Genomic DNA, 17,904 nt, shown 5'->3' with positions numbered 1-17,904 from the left:
GGAAGGGATTTATCCGGCAAAACACAACAGGCACACATTGCGGGAGACCAATACATTCATGGAAAAAGGCGTTGCATTATTTTAAAGATTTTCAAAATTGCATATAATATCGAATGATTATCAGCCGCTATTTTACTTTGCCAAGGTTATCACCACATAAACTATATAATAGTCTAACATCCACCACAATCAAGTTACATCATCTACCGAGTTTCCCCAATCACAGACTACTTCTTCTACAACAAAGACAATTCATCTCTCATCTGACAACTATGCCACTGGACAAATCTAAACTAATCATCAAGTCATGTCGTGACTTGCCAACAGCGAGATTTCCCGAGTATATAAAATCACCACATAATCGATTATACAATATCGTATGGAGTGAAAATCCCCCTTCAAATGTATTTATAGTGAAGAAACCATGGGAACCCAGTGTTCGTGATGCCACGGTTGAATTGATTAATCGCTTACATGTACAATACCCCTGTGTCAATGTTATTGTTGATGAAAATGTTGCTGATGAGTTGGCTAATGAAACAACTTGTATTGATGATAAATTGGATTCATCAGTGAAACATGTAGTTTATACGGGGACTACCAAGGAGATTATTCCCAAGACTGATTTATTGATTACTCTTGGTGGTGATGGAACTATTTTACGTGGTGTTTCGTTGTTCTCCAATGTTCAAGTTCCTCCTGTTTTATCATTTGCAATGGGTACTTTGGGGTTCCTTTTACCGTTTGATTTCAAAAACTGTATGCAGTGCTTTGCCTTGGTTTACGAAAATAGAGCTCAGGCATTGCATAGAAATCGTTTGGAATGCCATGTGGTTAGAAATGCCGATCCCAAAACGTGTGAAAGAGCTGAAAAAGAGGAAGTAGAAGTTGCTTTAGTGAGGAATAAGAAGAGACTGTATGTTGAAGTTGAAAGTCAAGAAGATGCCCTCCAGGCAGATGACAAAGTGGTGACTGTGGAAAAACAAGAAATGATTCATGCCATGAATGATATCACAATACACCGTGGAAGCTCTCCCAACTTGACATCATTGGATATTTACATTGATAATGAGTTCTTTACCACCACGTATGCTGACGGGTTAATCTTCTCTACACCAACAGGATCAACTGCATATTCATTATCAGCTGGAGGTTCGATAACTCATCCAGCAGTGGCATGTATTTTACTAACACCCATTTGTCCTCGATCACTTTCATTTCGTCCATTGATTTTACCTTGTACTTCAGATATCATGGTGCGATTATCAAAAAATAATCGTAGTTCATTCATTGAGCTAACCGTTGATGGAATAAGTCAAAAAGATTTACATCCAGGTGATGAATTGCACATTACTTCAGAAACTGTTGTTGTTGCCAATGATAAGATAAAGAAGCAGAAACGGAATAATGGAGAATCAGTGTCGGGTAGTAATGGTGATGGAATAGAGTATAATGATAAGAATGGAATATGGTGTGTAGCTACTAATCAAAATCAGTGGTCAAAAGATTTAAACAGTTTGTTGGGATTCAACAGTTCATTTAGAGGACAAAAGAGCAAGAAACTGCATCTATAGGTGAAGCTTTATGATAATGTATATTTATATTGGAGTTGCGGTGATCGATAATGTAAAGGTGTATGTGAGAGTGTCGTGCGAGGTTTGTTTGAAATATCAGCCGCACAACCGCAGAAGCAATATCACCGGTTTGTACAAAAACCAATTCTTGGAAGTGGATATGCTAGAAGTAGCACCACCCCCCACTACAGTAGCTTGCTTTACTTCCAATAGGTTCAACTGCAAAACTATTGTTTTGAATTAAATGTGGGGGTTGGGTAGCTATAAGTGCATACATATATAACATAGTCTGCAAATCTAAATTTAAACGACACACAGAAATGTAACAAGGGGTGTAACATTTTACACCCCCTAGTAAATGGAATGGAAAAAAATAAAAATGGAAAATTTTTCTTTGTGTCCCATTCACTGCTTTCAATTCCATTTCTTTTGGTGAAGAGAAAAATAGGGGGTGTTATATTTTTAGAACAGGTGATGAGACAGCAGTGAATAGGATTGATGCGTATTGTTGGTACAAATTTAGTGCTCCTGTAACTTGGAAAAGATTAGTCCACTTACCACTCTTGTTTTCTATTCAACTCGTAAAAATGGTATTGATGGGGGTGCATATTGGGGGTGTAAGAAAATTGGTAGTGTATAACGAGTCAACGTGAATCTTCCATAACAGAAAAACAAAAACAAAGGGAAGAAATAAACAACACATAATGTCTTTCAACCCGCATTTCACAGAAAGTGGGAAAAAAAAAAAAAAAAAGAAAAAAAAACGGCTCCTAGGCTGTATTACATAATCTACTCGTAAGTTAATGTGTCAATTATTACGTAAGTGTTCATGTGACTTTTGGAAAATTGCACACACTCAACAAATACACCACCACCACCTTTGTTGAGAACGAAGGCTATGATGGGAGGTGATTTCTTGCTTCAGGTGAAAGTGGTATTCGTAGATCTTTAGTCAATAGAGGAGAGCCAATGGCAAATAAGATGACAAAAACTAAACAAGATTATAAAAATTACGAGATAATCATTGATCCGACTGGTAATCTCACAACAACGTTTACTGCATATGTAATCTTCCGCTCAAAGCTGGACGTGTATGTACCCCTTGAGCTATTTCATCTCTTCTCAGTGCTCGAATAAGCTGTTTGGTAATCTGGTTGGATGTAACTGGCCACTGGGGTTTGAAGCAAATGTCGTAAATAATGTCAAGTGATCTAATTCTTTTATTTTTTGTGACACTGTATGTTATGTTTGTGTCAATTTCCAAAGTAGTTACTTTTTATTTTTTATTTAAAACACTAAAAGAAAGCTAAAACAAACATACAACAACAACAACAACAACAACAACAACAAGAACGAGAACGAGAGACTTCTAAGAAGAAGAAAAGGAACGAAAAAAAAAAAAAAAAAAAAAAAAAAAAAGAAGAAAAAACTCAAACCAAAGACAGTCCCAAAAGAAAGAAAGAAAGAAAAAAAAAAACAGGAAGACAACCAAAAATTGAGCCCCAAAGGCATTCTTTTTGCAACAACCAATCTTACTTGACTACATCTCCTCCATACATATAAACACAGAGAGACAGTGGTATACATTTGATTAGTAAACGCATCCTGACCGATTAGATTCCACTTGCAATGTATAATCCAGCACACTCAATTGTTGTTGGGAATAAACAGCCCCCACCACCAACTTTGAATGGAGGTGTTCATCCACAATCCGGTTCGGGTGCACCACCACCACAGCAACAGCAACAGCAACAACAGCAACAGCAACAACACCAGTATCAGCAACAACAACCACCTCATGCAACAGGTCCGGGAATGATTGTAGCTGCGGCTCAAGCTACTGCCAACCAACAAGCAGCTGCTCAAGCTCAGGCTCAAGCCCAGGCACAGGCCCAAGCTCAAGCCCAGGCCCAAGCTCAAGCTCAAGCTCAAGCCCAAGCTCAAGCCCAGGCTCAACAAGCCCAACAAGCCCAACAAGCCCAACAAGCCCAACAACCTGGTCAAGGCAACCCCACCTCAAATGCACTTAGTGAGACAACTGCATCTACCTGGTTAGCAATTGGTTCTTTAGCTGAAAGTTTGGGAGATTTCGATCGTGCAATGTCAGCATATGACTCTGCATTGAGGCATTCCCCTAATAACCCGGAAATCTTGACCAAACTAGCCAATGTTTACCGTTCAAAAGATGTGTTTTTCAAGGCTGCAGAATTGTATGAACAAGCACTTAATTTCAATCCCGAAAATGGTGAAACTTGGGGGTTATTGGGCCATTGTTATTTAATGTTGGATGATTTACAAAGAGCATATGCTGCTTATCAGCGTGCATTGTATTATTTGGAAAATCCCAATGTACCGAAATTATGGCATGGTATTGGTATTCTTTATGATCGTTATGGGTCATTGGAGTATGCTGAAGAAGCATTTGTTCGTGTATTGGAATTGGATCCTAATTTTGAAAAAGCCACTGAAATTTATTTTCGATTGGGGATTATTTATAAACACCAGGGGAAATTGCAACCAGCATTGGAGTGTTTCCAGTACATTTTGAACAATCCGCCTCCGCCATTGACTCAACCTAATGTTTGGTTTCAAATTGGATCAGTTTTGGAACAACAAAAGGATTGGAATGGAGCTAAAGAAGCTTATGAAACAGTATTGCAAGTTAATCCTCAACACGCCAAGGTCTTGCAACAATTGGGTTGTCTTTACTCTCAAGCTGAACTGAATCCGCCAACACCAGGTCAAAGTAATGGATCCTCTCACCGACATGAACCATTTCAACAGGACTTGAATATTGCTTTGAAATATTTGACTCAATCGTTGGAAATTGATCCGACTGATGCTCATTCATGGTATTACTTGGGCAGGGTCCACATGATTAGAGGTGATTTCAATGCTGCTTATGAAGCTTTCCAACAAGCTGTCAATCGTGACTCCAGAAACCCAACTTTTTGGTGTTCTATTGGGGTCTTGTATTACCAAATCAGTCAATATCGTGATGCTTTGGATGCTTATACTAGAGCCATTAGATTGAATCCATACATTAGTGAAGTTTGGTACGATTTGGGAACATTGTATGAAACTTGTAATAATCAAATTAGTGATGCATTAGATGCTTATAGACAAGCAGAAAGATTAGATCCAGGGAATCCTCATATAAAGGCAAGATTAGATCAATTGATCAAGTATCAACAAGAGGGTAATACTCATGCTCCACAACCACCTCCATCTATTCAACAGCCAAGATTACCCCAGGGAATGGTTTTGGAGAGTAACCAGCAACCAGGTCAACAAGGACTGCCACCGCAACCAGGTCAACAAGGACTGCCTCCGCAGCCAGGCCAACAATTGCAAAGTGGTCCGGCGCCAGGTCAACCTTTCGGGCAACAGCAGCAGCAACAACAACAACAACAACAACAATATCAACAGCAACAACAGCAACAGCACCAACAGCACCAACAGCACCAGCAGCACCAACAACAACCGCTGCACCAACATCCACAGCAACAACCAGCACAACAGCTGCAGCATCAATATTCCCAACAAGCTCCACCTCCCCCAAACAATGAAGGTCCAGCACCTCAGCAATTGACAGCAGCAGCTAGTCAACATGGATCACAATTGCCAGCACCACCACCACATCAACAAATTCCCCAGTACCCACAAGGACAACCAGGCACTGCAGCAGGTCTTGCTCAGTACCAAAGTTCAAATCTCAATCAACAACCACAGCAGCATCACCAGCAAATTCCTATACCCCAACAGGCTCCACCTCCATCGCAATTCAACAGCCAAACTTCTCATCAACCTCAACCTCCTATCCAAGTGAATCAAAGTGAGCCATTGCAGGCTAGTCCAGCATTACCCACTTTAAACAATTCTAATCCATCCATTGAAACAAAACCACAATTGGATTCGAAACAAAAGGAGGCAAAGAGAACGCCAAAGCCTAATGATGCTGTGTTGACGTCTGAAAGTTCAACGAAACAATCAGAGCGTGCTAGCTCTCCTCATGTTGCAAAAGTTGAACAACCAGCACAACTGGAAACGCCAGAAACCACTCCGCATGCTGAGGAACTGGCAACCAATTTGAAGCAAGAGCAAGCAGCCACTGAGGCGAAAAGTGTATCTGCTCAACAAGAGCAACAGCAAAAACAACCAACACTGGAAGTTGCTGAAAGCAAGCCAGAGTCGCCATCTGTGCCAACAGAACAGGCCGAAGAACCACCAGTAGCAACAACGGCGGCACCGGCAGCAGCACCAGCAGCAGCCCCGGCAGAATCAGCACCTGAAAATAGCAAAACTGCATCTCCAGCCCCACAAAACAATGGGAAACACGATTTGGATGAAAAGGATGATTCGGAAAAGATTTTGAAAAAGAAGGATACCGAAGGACAAAAAGCAACTACTGCTTCCGAACCTGAGCATCAAAATGAATCTTCGACGAAGCCCATCCAGGAAGAAGTTGCAGTCTCTTTGAAACCTAGCGTTGAGACTTCTGAAGCTGCGTCAGTTCAGCAACCAAATCCAGGAACTCCTTCTTCGGCTGAAGTCCCACCAGTGCCAGCTGAAGAGTCTTCAGTTCCTCGTTTTTCAAGTAATGTGACTGGCAACAATGACGCAGAGGAGCAAGAAAATGGAGCTAACCCCAATGATCCCGATGAAGTCGTTTCTGGGGCTATACCTGCTGGTAATAAGGACAACGGTGACCGCGGTAGTGATGGCAAACCAGTTGAGCAGGATCATCATCATACAGGTGAGACTTCTGCTAGAGAAGAGAAACATGAAGAAGAACGCAAGAGGTCTGAAGTTAATGATGATGTAGAAAAGAAGGCTGAAGGTGGTGAAGAGAAGAAGGAAGGTTCGCCAGCTGGCGCTGGTGCTGATGCTCCGGCTACCGAAGCTACCAAGAAGGATGATGTTGAAGTGAAGGAGAGTAAACCAGATGATGAGAAGAACGAAAATGAGGAACCTGATGCGAAGAAGGAGGAAGATCCTGAGCCTCCAATGAGACAGGTTGAAGAGGATGAGGATTATGATGATGAATAAAGGAAGACTTTGTCTCAAGTAAGACATTTGCAATTGAACTCTACTCTGTTTTGTTTGTTATTCTTTTTTTACAGTCATTTACAATTTGTACAATTATAAGACATGTATTACTTACTATACAGTACATCTGTTGAATTTAGTTTGCGCTTACTCTGGGAAATTACCGGGTAGAGCAACAAGATCATTTAGTAAGACATCTCTCACTTCTCCCAATGTGCCATCATCAACATCGGCACCATCGCCAACCCCATTGTCATTGTCACCATCACCATCAGATCCGTTGCTGCCTTCATGCACAATACTTGACACCAAGCCCTTGAATAAATTGCGAGAACGGGAATCAACCGATCTAATACGTGACATTTGTTGCGCTTTTTCCCTCGCCATGTAAAGCAGAGGTATCTCCTTACAAATGGCAACAATCACCAACCCGACAATGTTTGCCACGAGGAGTTTTTTATCAATGTGTAGTTTATTATAAGCGTCCAATTGTTTGCTCAATAACGGGGCTAGAAGTAGACCCACTTTTGATGCAAGATACGGCCAAAAGATTGTTGTTAGTACTTTGATCACGGCTCCATTGGCAGCTAACGGAGAAGAGTAGTCATATCGAAGACATGCCCAAGTGAATTTCACATTTGATATCAACTTCAACTTGATATACTTGGGCCATGACTTACGTAAAGCATGCAAATACAACATTTGTTTGTGGGCAAATTTGATCCAGGATGATATCAAGGGAATGTTTGATGATGAGTCTGCTTCAACACGTTTATTGATATTTTGGTACAATTTCTTATGCTTGGTGATTAATTCATTCAATTGATTATTCAAGCCCTCTAATTCATCGATTTCCGCTTCACTTAGACTATTTGCAACTGCTCTTGGTCTTGACTCCATAGTTAAATTGAAATAGGCACGATTGAATGAAAGCCGATAAAGAAGATCATAAGTCCAACGCAATGGAACCAACATTGATATGATATTGTTGGTGGAAAGAAAATCAATGTTTTTCAATGGATTCATATTAAAATTGAACCCGTGTTGAAGTCCATTGATGAAGTCAGACTTGACGTTTCTGTATATAGCACGTACTAAAGCATGGTCACCAATGGAGGATATATATGCACTAATCATAAACTCAGTGACTAATGCACTAGGAAACGCATCATCACGACGACCAAAAATCAACCTGAAAATAGACGATGATCTTGCTCGATACATGACAATTGGTAAAACAGGAATACGGGAAAATTTCAAGGGATCAATCAATCCTTGAACTAAGGCTTGCTCTAAATTGTCAACTGCATATGTTGATGAGTTACCAAATAGTATTTTCGACAACGAAGAGTACGTGCCTTGTGATTGGAGCAATGATTTTCGTGTCAATAAGCGAATCAACAATGGTGCGGGAATAATTTTATCCATCATTTTCAATCCCACACTAGTTAATCCAATGTAACCCATTGATACCACTCCCGTGAGTGCCGAAGTTATCCCAAGGAAAACCGTACCGTATCGAACCACTTTCGTTACTGCGGATTTCAAGGTTGAATGAATTGTGAATAGTAATGACCTCTTCATGGAAAACATGATCCATTTTTTACACTGCGGACATGGGGCGAGTATGTAGACCATGTGTTCATTGTCGCGAAAAACAGCTTTATCGTCATGACTATCATGACTACCATGTGAAGTCCTACGCGCCACCACTTGATCATGAGCTAAATCATGTTCATCATCAGCAAACGAACCATTCTGAGAGTCTTCATCAGTATCACCATCCTCATTTGCGGCAAAGTTGGTAATATTGTAAAACCAACTTTCAAGGGCCAGTGTTGTTAAATCAAGTCTTACTGTAGTATTTGTGTTTGGTGCTTGTCCTAACCCAAAGTCACTAGCGTGTTCTCGATCCATCCTTCTCAAAAAAGAAGTAGATGTAGCTCTTAAGTGAATAATCCGCAATTTATCAGGAGGAATGGTATCAAGCCAATCCAACAAGCATCTTCGATGGCAAACTAATGAGCATGTGGAGCATGGTTTTAACATATCTTGTGCATCTTGAACTGTGCCGAATGAAGGAATATCCAATGAAGTGCCTAAGCAAAAACAGCATGTGTCGGATTCATCTGTAGGGGTTGTGGGATCTATATTCGTCATGACGTGGTTGCACTATTAAAAGCGTTGATGAAATCTGGGGGTGGAGTGAGATATTTTGGAAGTGAGCATGAAATTTTTTGAATGTTGCCCACGACAAGTTGGGGATTCACCAGTGAGAGGAGAACTTCAGTACTACAACAGTCAGAGAAGATAACACCAATTAGTTTGAGCGTTTAGCTGACCGCCTGTTCTATTCAATTACGTAGCTCTTCCTTCACAATTGGAAGCTTCTGGCCAACTCTATACCTTTAGCAAAATGATACAACCTAGCATCAACAGAACATCCTTCCTTTTGACAAACCTTTTCCATTTCCTCCAACAAATTATCCAATGGCAAAGTAAACGTTTCTATAAACTCATTTTCCTCTAATTGTGGTACTGGATTTTGGTTTTTGGGGTCCTTCAAATCAATATCAACATGAGCCAACACCATATTTGCATTGGTCAACCCGGGATCGCTAAACATAATCAGCGATTGTTTACGGAATGTGCCGTGGTAGCCAGTCTCTTCAAGAAGCTCTCTAACAGCTGTCGTTTCTATTGATTCTTTAGGATCCACCAAACCAGCAGGCATTTCAATCAATACTTTTTCACATGGCGGACGGAATTGTTTCACCAATACCAACTCTTTAGCTTTGTTTTCATGGTGTAATACTGAGACTATGGAAACTGCATCAACATTTGTCGTTTCAGATCTCGTAGTCCTTACTGCCATTTCCCACTGCTTGGGTTTCCCATTGGGATCGTTGTAATCTATCCTTCTTGTCTGGATCCATTTACCTTGTTGCAATGGTTCAACTGCAGTTACCTTAGACTTATATGGGGAAGCTTTTGTTGACATTGCTCGTGTAAGTACTCTTTTAATCATAAAGGGGTGAGTGTGAGTTGAGGATTGCTTTTTGAAAAATTGCAAAAAGAAAAAATAGCACAGACAAAAAACCGCCGTAGTAAGACCGACGTCATCACCAGTATCACTGACAACACAGGTCGACCTCCTCTGCGACAAGCCATAGAGTCAGCTTAATCATACGTTAGTATACAACACAATAGAACATGACCCAGCAAGATGAACTAAATCAAATAAAATCAAAAATCCAACAACACTTGGTGACATCGGGGAACTATGATCTCATCAACAAACAACTAAAACTACAATTGTATGAAAGTGGATGGTACGACAAAGTGGCGCAAATTGCTAATGACAGATTAAATGAAGGTGGGGACAAGAAGAAACTAGAAACAAAAAACTTGAGTGATTTGTATGCATATGTTAGGCCGAAAGCTGAAGAATCAGTACCGCTGGAAGTAAAGGAAAATATTAAGAAAAAGATTGAAGAGTACTTAGATGGGATAATACAGTAGCCTGAGCATTCATGGATTGGAGAAGGAAAGACACGGTTGGTATTTAAGAGTTGGTATTTAAAAGTTGCATTTATTGCTAGTTAAATCAATGAATACGAAATAAACAACGGGTTTAAAAATACAAAATTCTATTAATAGCCATTCACGTATATATACACCACCCCTAATCACTTTTTGGCTTTTTCTTTTGTTGAAACTTGGTAAAAGCTTCAAACCCGATTCCACCAAACACCAATACGACGCCAATCCATTGTTTGATATTCAAATGATGACCAAATAAAACCACACTTAACATCATACTTAACATCTTTCTCGTGACTGTTGCAGTTATTAACACAATTGAGTCAAAATGTTCCAAGATGATGAATATAAACACTTGTCCAATAGCACCACAGCCGGCAAATATAACAATATCATACAACAATTGAGGGTATCGTTGAATGAATTGATAAGCTTCGCTAATCTCTGATTTTTGAAATAGGACAAGGTATGCCGTGGTTAACACAAATATAAACAAGTTCAAAACACACATCAAGTTGGCACCAGTAAACTTCCTCTTTAGCAGAATCTTGAACAATTGATCTTGCGTAGAATTTGTCAATCCGTCTAGCAACATGCTTCCAATCAAGTAAGCTAGTCCTAATGCAGTATTTCCATCATTAACTTTTCTGCTCTCTTTTGAATGAGCCAAAGTGAAAATAGTCACCCCCAATGTTACCAACAGTGCAACAATATATTTAAACATTGGGAACCTGGTCTTGTATAATATGAAATGTACAAGCATCACCGGAATCAATTTACACGATTTTGCCAACAAGTAAGCTAAGTAATCCAAATGAGCCAATGATTTGTATCCTATTGGTGAAGCTACGCTTGAACAAATGGATATTAGCACTAACGACTTGAAAACCTGCCATCCTTGCTTCCCATTCTGAGTAAACACATCAAATGGAGACGACTTGGATGTCACCGCAGTGTAGAACAATCCTACTATCGATGCAAGAAAAGCTTGCACAATGTTTATAATTAGTGGTGCTCGAAAGTATTCGTTATCACCGTATGGTGTTGTGTTAATTCGTTCTTGTAAGACGGACCATGTGAGGAATGTGCTATATAGACCCAAGACACATATCGCTAACGATAATGCCAGTCCTTCTTTCTTCATAGGTGTCGTGGTGAGAACAAATTAATCTCGTCTTTGAGACTTCATTTTTTTTTTCAGTTACAAATTTGTCTGCTTTATGCCAACTCATCAAAATCGCTTGTGCTTCATTACGTATTAAACGGTGATTTACATCTACTTACGTCCACCAAAGATACCAAAAAGCCCACGCTTTTTAGTTTCCTCTGTGCTGGTTTCAATTGCAGGAGTTGTTGCCTGAACAGGTTGTGCAGGTTCAATCGCAGGTGTAATATAGTTGAATGCAATATCAAACAAAACTGGTTTACACATGACTGGTTCAATCTTATCAAGGTTAATCACATTCAAACCAATAGGAAATTTTTTCATATCCTCGATGGTGTATTTCGAACAAGCTGCTCGTTTTCCTTGTTCGAATTGGGCACTAACTTGAGCTTGTAATACCTTCTTTTCCAAATGCACTTTGAAAAATGCAACTTCTGTATTCGTGCTCACATTGAATGGAAAACCGACTTTGTAATAGTCATGAGAAACTTGCAATTGCTGATTGACATAGTTGTAAATTTTCAAACTTTCGGCAAATCTATTATTAAATTGATAAGACTCGGCAATGACAACGTTTTTTTGAGCTTCGTAAAATTTCCCCAAGTTTTCTAGCGAATAATGCAAATCCTCGTCGTTGTAAACACCAGGAAGCTCTTTCAACTCCTCAACGAGTTTAATTATACCCAAATAAATCCTGATTATATCCTTGTTATCTTCGACATTCTTGTGGGCGGCCAATTGACCCACCAACAACAAATCCCTTTTGAGTTTCGTGAATAACAAATTGTAGTTTATATAGGTTGATAAGATTGCCCTATCTTGAACTTTTTCCATGTCATCGTCATCTTGATTTTTCTGAGTATCCTCTTTATGCAATTCCAAAATGTTGATCCAAGATGCAATCACATGGTCAAATTGATTTGCATCATTGTATTTTTCCCATTCTTTATCACTTGTCAACTCCTGAATTTTGTAAGCGAGCTCATCGTTGTAAATTGTTGCAACATGACCCCTCCAATCCACCTCTTTCTGCAACTTTACCGATGATGAGATATCTTTGGTAAACAGTGGGTCAATCAACTTAAGAACTGGTGATATTTCTGGAAAACAATTTTCATGGCAATATCTTCTTGATAACGTTTTCAAATCGGTAGATGGCACGTCATCCAATTGCGAAGCAGCCAAGTTCAATGAAGGATCAACCGTGTTTTCAAGTAATTCATTACACAATGTTTTGTTGAAAGATTCCTTGTTGCTATCTTGTGCGTTCAAGTAATCTAAACTGCACTTGGCTATCGAAATTGCATTCAATGCTTTGAACCATTGTTTTCTCGTTATTGATAATTGACCAGCAACCAATGCAGCATAGATGTAAACTTCAATGCGAATCTTATCATTGACCTCGCCTGCCGTCAATTTTATCAAGTTGTCGACGTGAAATAAGGCTCTCTTCATCTTGGTTTTCAATAAAGTAGTGTATGATGACGATTTTTCACTATTGATATCCAATTTTGCTTTAATCTCACTGGCATACAACATGTCCCTTTCAGCTAAAAGTAGTTCAATCAACCCATAATCCTTATTTTCATCATACTGTTGAGGTGTGATTTTCGATGTTTGCTCCTTTGCGCCGTAATTTTTGGTATCTTTGGTTACCAAATTTAAATCACGACGTAGCTTGAGGATCCTCTTGTTGACTCTAGTTCTTTGTCTCTTGAAATCGTCGGCAGTAACCAAGTACGCACTCAAACGTGCCCCCAAAGTGGTATTAAGTGCCGATTCCATCTTTGCAGTTGAATAATCCGAATCCGTTGAGTAGTCGAAGTTGAGAATTTTTTTTCCCGTTCAATTTCAATTTCACGACGTTCACACGACACTTTCAAAGTATGTAACAAAGAAGAGTACTGAAAATGCCTTACTAGAGATGCAAGGCCTTTATCGAACAAGGGAAGCTACGGGATTCTAGATACGATGTTTTCTTGTGGTATGATCCTCTTTCTTTGATATGGCGTATAGTCAAAAACTATTCCAAGAACCTTCACACTAAGCTTCGTGGCGATTTGCTGATTTAATGACTTCTACTGAATACCAAGTTTTGCAAACTAGCGACAAATTCTTGTTGAATTGATTGCCTTCTTTCTATTTCATCCACATAATTGTTGGGACCCTCGTAAAGTCTAAGTTGCTGGTTCAATATTTCACTCTCATAGTTGAACAATACTTGTGTCATTAATTGATTACATCCTCGACTGACTCTAAGCAAACTGAAAATGCTCTCCTTTTTTATCGCACGACCATTCCGCTTTTAGATTTCGTTTAACACTTGGTCCTTTTCCGTGCCCTTCTCGTTTCGATCTGCAGCTCATATTGATAGTCGGATAGTGTTGATCTGGCTACCCCCTATATCAACGACCTGCTTTTTCTGAGCTATCACTAGAATGTGTTGTGTAATTTTTTTGCGCTTTCGCTTCCTGGTCAGTTGCTTTATCAAATGATAACTCTAATCGGCATCTCCTTTTTGTCATGGTGGTAGCTGTACGAGGAAGGTTGTTTCACTAATTGTATGATGTCATTTTGAATGCGTCATTCTATGCAGGTGGGGGGGACCACCAATCCCCCATTCTCTGTTGTTTTTTTCGGGGGCTCGGAGTACCCACTTTAGCAATTCCGGCCCAACGTGTGGCGTCAAAAATCTCATTTCTTTTTTTGCTGTCAGATTTTGACACAAATCAGTGGCACCAGACGCCATTCAGCAACAATATAAATAGTCGCTGATTTCGCCCCCATTGCCAACATTTTCTTCATGCTACCACTCATTACTTTTCCTCAACTCAACAAATATACAAACAATCTTAAATCATGTCAGCTCAATTGAAAGTAAACACTACTGAATTCACTTTAAACACAGGTGCCAAGATCCCAGCTGTTGGTTTGGGAACATGGCGTGCTAGCGAAAAAGACGCTGCTTACAACTCTGTCTTGACAGCATTGAAGAATGGTTATAGACATATTGATACTGCTGCCATTTATGGAAACGAAGAAGAAGTAGGTAGAGGGATTGCTGCTGCTGGAATTCCTAGAAACGAGTTGTTTGTCACTACAAAATTATGGAACAAGAAGCACAAAGACGTCGAGTCTGCTTTGGATGAATCATTGAAAAAGTTGGGCCTTGACTATGTTGATTTGTACTTGATCCACTGGCCTGTTTCCACTGATCCAGAAACTGATAAACCATACTCGGACCACGACTTCGTTGACACCTGGAAAACTTTACAAAAAATATACAAGGAAGGTAAGAAAGTCAAGGCAATTGGTGTTTCCAACTTTACTGTTAAGAAATTAGAAAAGCTTTTAAATGCTGATGGTGTTGATGTTGTCCCAGCCGCTAACCAAGTTGAAGCACATCCCTTGTTGACTCAACCTGAATTGTACGACTACTTGAAATCAAAAAACATTATTTTGGAAGCTTATTCACCATTGGGTTCGAGCGAGTCGCCATTGTTCAAAAACAAGACCATCACTGATATTGCTGAAAAGAATGGTGTTGAACCAGCACAAGTTTTAGTTTCTTGGGCTGTTCAAAGAGACACTGTCGTATTACCAAAGTCAGTTACTGATTCAAGAATCATTTCCAACATCAAGACATTTACTTTGAGTAAGGAAGATTTTGAAACTTTGAACAAGCTTTCCGAAAAAGATGGTGTTGTTAGAACGTGTAATCCAGGCTTCAACAACTTCAATGACTAGAGCGTTGATGATGTATAGATGATAGAATTATACACGTATTGTTATGTAATTTCGTGCTGCTTGGTGTCCCTCTGGCTGTCTCAGCTTTTAGCGCTAAAGCCTAGTGGTAATTGTTTTAATCCCGACTCAAAGTACTCCTGTGTGATCTAAATCTTGTGACCAATTTTGTGCACCAACAAAATACCAAAAAAAAAAATTTTAAACACAGTTCGTATTGAGATCTAAACGACAGAGAAGAGAGATTAGGCACATCCGAAACGATCGTTGGTTTCAACCCAATTCCACCCTCCAAATTTATAGCCATTCACATAACGAGATGCTCATAATATGATTCCCCTGGATCAATCGTTTATCAATTTGTTTTACGTGGAAGCAATTTTATCCCTTGTGTTCATAGCCTCAGTCATACTAATTTGTCTTAATCTAAGATCTCCCTCCATCAATCGTAACAGCCATATCAGTCCCGAGAAGGAAAAACTCAATTCAATTGAACTACGAAGCCTTCAATCATCAGATATACTAAATGTGATAACGAACCCCAGTTGTCCAATTGTTGTTTCATTTGAATTAAACCATACTGTTACTGCGTGGTCGCCGAGCTCTAATGAAAAGCACATCCTCGCAACAGATATATGGCCGGTAAACCACATTGCCATCAGTGATGATGGAGTGTATATTATCTTAATCTGTTTCAATAAGCATTCAATTTATTGCTACAAGAACTTTCAATTGAAATGGATACAACAGCATCCTAGTATAAATCGAAGTACAAAAGTATTGGAGTCCTTTTTCAGGCATAAAACAGTTCCCGGGTTCTTGGCGAGGAAATTACTTAGGGCCAAGCGTGGGAGCTCAAGCACGCTAGCGACTGAATCGCATAGCGCTATAATTCGTTGTCCAGATTCCCCTATACTAACAACCACCCAAACATCGCCATTTGCTGCACCACTTTCGCCGTCATCGCGTACAAATCCAGCTTCAAAGACTAAATTAGAAAATATACCAGAAGACTTTGTGTTGGTGCTCAATAATGGTACGGTGTTGGTCATCTCTGGTGATGAGGGTTCTGTGGATGAACAAGTTTTTGAACCGTTTACCGCTGCTGCTAAAGTTAAAACACCCAGAGTTAATGACAAGATTGTTTGTCAAAAAACCACTGGAGAATTCATTGTTGGAATTGTGGTCAACAACAACTTTGTGTTTCGAGAGTTTCCTGTTAAAGTGTTTACTAATGGGAGCTACATGGTGACAACAATGAAGCAATCACATAAGCTCAACCCACCTGTGATGATCCCGATTGAGTTTATTGGTATGATTGTGTCTGTTTGTGACTTTACCGCAAGCTTAATCGATGTTCAAACTGGCATTGTGTTGAAAACGTTCAACATTGGCCATTTCAAACCAGGTACGTTCAAAGTTGCACATTCACAACCAACACATTGTAAATTTTGCGGTTGTGTATCAGTTACTTCATTATCATTGGTGTACGAGGATGACTCTGGCATTTTAATTGCCCACACATACAAGATTGACCTGCAAAGATCGAAGAACAGTATATGCCTTCGTGCTGAAAGAGATCCGAGAGAGATTCGATGTCTTGGTTTTAGCGCTGTTTGTGAAAGTCAATATTGGTATGAAGATATAAAGTGTTGGCAAGTTAGTGATGTGAATATGGTTATCGGATTCGAAAAGATCAAATGTCAAGATAAAGCTTCGTCGACAAAGCCGAATGCATCATCTGCAGTATTTGAGAATCAAGGGCTCACTTCACTTCGTCAACGAAACACGAAATCAAATGCCGCCGCAAGAGAATCATACGAAGGATTCATCATTTCCCTTAGTGACGGGAAAAAGACAGCGTACCCACTACACCTACAATCAAATGTCCACATAGTCTCAACCGCCAAATACGGTTTCAAATCAATCCTCGTCAATTTTGGCAACTGTTTCAAAATATTCTACCAAGGAAATAACAAGTTAATTGAAAATGATTTATACTACAGCAACAACAATACAAATAGTCTATCATTCATTAACAAGAGACGAAATATGAAGTAAATAATGTAATAGCATGATTTTTTTCAATAGCCACAGTGTAAGGGAAAAGTTTTACTCTAAAAGGAAGCAGTAGATCATTCGTAAGATACTACATGATTTCAAGAAATCACTTTACAGCATGGCATCCACTTCAAAACCATCTTTCCACATGTACTAAAAACGAATCGTGGTAGACATTTCTTGTTTCAACTCTTCGTCTTTCAATATAAACCGATTCACAAAATTTACTAACGTCTACAACTTAGGTTTTAATTTTTCATAAAGCCTCTTGCCGCTCAACTAGACGGCTGCGCCTACCATCGAATGGCTTTTCCCACATTGAGAGCTCGCGATTTTATCAGAAACTGTATAAAGTTGTTAAGTTTTACCCATGATATAGAGTTGTTGAGTTTTACCCGTAATATAGATTTGCTTAGGTCCATCTCTTTGATAGCATCACCGGGGTCCTCTGGCTTCCTTTCAATTTTGAGGAGCTTCTGAAGCCATTGAAGGGCAAATAATATATCAGCATGAGTAGTAGGCATAAGATATTGGCACAAAGGACAATCAGAGGCGTTAACACTGTATGAAATATCATTAAATGACTTGTAACAACGAAGCCAGTATTCATGCCACTTCCACAGATTATTAAGGTGACGACTCAAGCTTCTTTGACTCACATTTTCTGTACTCCTCATGAGTTGTTTGAACAACTTCTGTGCCTCCTGGAAGTCCGCTGCACTCTGAACTTTCAGCAACTCCTTGACAATAAACTCAATATTATGCACG

General features: G+C 39.6%; 9 protein-coding genes across 9 annotated transcripts; 5 read left to right on the top strand and 4 right to left on the bottom strand. All coding sequences in view use genetic code 12, as the record gives it.

Moving 5' to 3' along the window:
- Positions 1 to 113: 113 nt before the first annotated feature.
- On the top strand, positions 114 to 1,574 carry POS5 (NADH kinase; the record flags this gene model as incomplete). The annotated part of the gene is made up of 1 exon (XM_036808805.1): positions 114 to 1,574. One exon carries the CDS (start codon positions 114 to 116, stop codon positions 1,572 to 1,574), a length of 1,461 nt encoding a protein of 486 aa, XP_036665505.1.
- A 1,629-nt stretch (positions 1,575 to 3,203) lies between these two features.
- Positions 3,204 to 6,623, top strand: SSN6 (transcription regulator; the record flags this gene model as incomplete). The annotated part of the gene is made up of 1 exon (XM_036808804.1): positions 3,204 to 6,623. The coding sequence occupies one exon, from the start codon at positions 3,204 to 3,206 to the stop codon at positions 6,621 to 6,623; it is 3,420 nt and encodes a 1,139-aa protein (XP_036665504.1).
- A 147-nt stretch (positions 6,624 to 6,770) lies between these two features.
- On the bottom strand, positions 6,771 to 8,783 carry CPAR2_808800 (uncharacterized protein; the record flags this gene model as incomplete). The annotated part of the gene is made up of 1 exon (XM_036808803.1): positions 6,771 to 8,783. The coding sequence occupies one exon, from the start codon at positions 8,781 to 8,783 to the stop codon at positions 6,771 to 6,773; it is 2,013 nt and encodes a 670-aa protein (XP_036665503.1).
- A 214-nt stretch (positions 8,784 to 8,997) lies between these two features.
- On the bottom strand, positions 8,998 to 9,624 carry YSA1 (ADP-ribose diphosphatase; the record flags this gene model as incomplete). The annotated part of the gene is made up of 1 exon (XM_036808802.1): positions 8,998 to 9,624. The coding sequence occupies one exon, from the start codon at positions 9,622 to 9,624 to the stop codon at positions 8,998 to 9,000; it is 627 nt and encodes a 208-aa protein (XP_036665502.1).
- Positions 9,625 to 9,836: 212 nt separating this feature from the next.
- Positions 9,837 to 10,145, top strand: CPAR2_808780 (uncharacterized protein; the record flags this gene model as incomplete). The annotated part of the gene is made up of 1 exon (XM_036808800.1): positions 9,837 to 10,145. One exon carries the CDS (start codon positions 9,837 to 9,839, stop codon positions 10,143 to 10,145), a length of 309 nt encoding a protein of 102 aa, XP_036665501.1.
- A 163-nt stretch (positions 10,146 to 10,308) lies between these two features.
- On the bottom strand, positions 10,309 to 11,310 carry HUT1 (Hut1p; the record flags this gene model as incomplete). Its single annotated transcript, XM_036808799.1, has 1 exon — positions 10,309 to 11,310. One exon carries the CDS (start codon positions 11,308 to 11,310, stop codon positions 10,309 to 10,311), a length of 1,002 nt encoding a protein of 333 aa, XP_036665500.1.
- A 132-nt stretch (positions 11,311 to 11,442) lies between these two features.
- CPAR2_808760 (signal recognition particle subunit) lies at positions 11,443 to 13,116 on the bottom strand (the record flags this gene model as incomplete). Its single annotated transcript, XM_036808798.1, has 1 exon — positions 11,443 to 13,116. One exon carries the CDS (start codon positions 13,114 to 13,116, stop codon positions 11,443 to 11,445), a length of 1,674 nt encoding a protein of 557 aa, XP_036665499.1.
- A 1,074-nt stretch (positions 13,117 to 14,190) lies between these two features.
- On the top strand, positions 14,191 to 15,078 carry CPAR2_808750 (uncharacterized protein; the record flags this gene model as incomplete). Its single annotated transcript, XM_036808797.1, has 1 exon — positions 14,191 to 15,078. The coding sequence occupies one exon, from the start codon at positions 14,191 to 14,193 to the stop codon at positions 15,076 to 15,078; it is 888 nt and encodes a 295-aa protein (XP_036665498.1).
- A 327-nt stretch (positions 15,079 to 15,405) lies between these two features.
- On the top strand, positions 15,406 to 17,136 carry CPAR2_808740 (uncharacterized protein; the record flags this gene model as incomplete). Its single annotated transcript, XM_036808796.1, has 1 exon — positions 15,406 to 17,136. The coding sequence occupies one exon, from the start codon at positions 15,406 to 15,408 to the stop codon at positions 17,134 to 17,136; it is 1,731 nt and encodes a 576-aa protein (XP_036665497.1).
- Positions 17,137 to 17,904: the final 768 nt, after the last annotated feature.

This window comes from Candida parapsilosis, contig 005807 (genome assembly GCF_000182765.1).
Source record: "Candida parapsilosis strain CDC317 annotated contig 005807".
Lineage (NCBI taxonomy): Eukaryota > Fungi > Ascomycota > Pichiomycetes > Serinales > Debaryomycetaceae > Lodderomyces > Lodderomyces parapsilosis.
The sequence above is the reverse complement of the archived record's forward strand: the minus strand, read 5'-3'. Positions and strand labels throughout refer to the sequence as shown.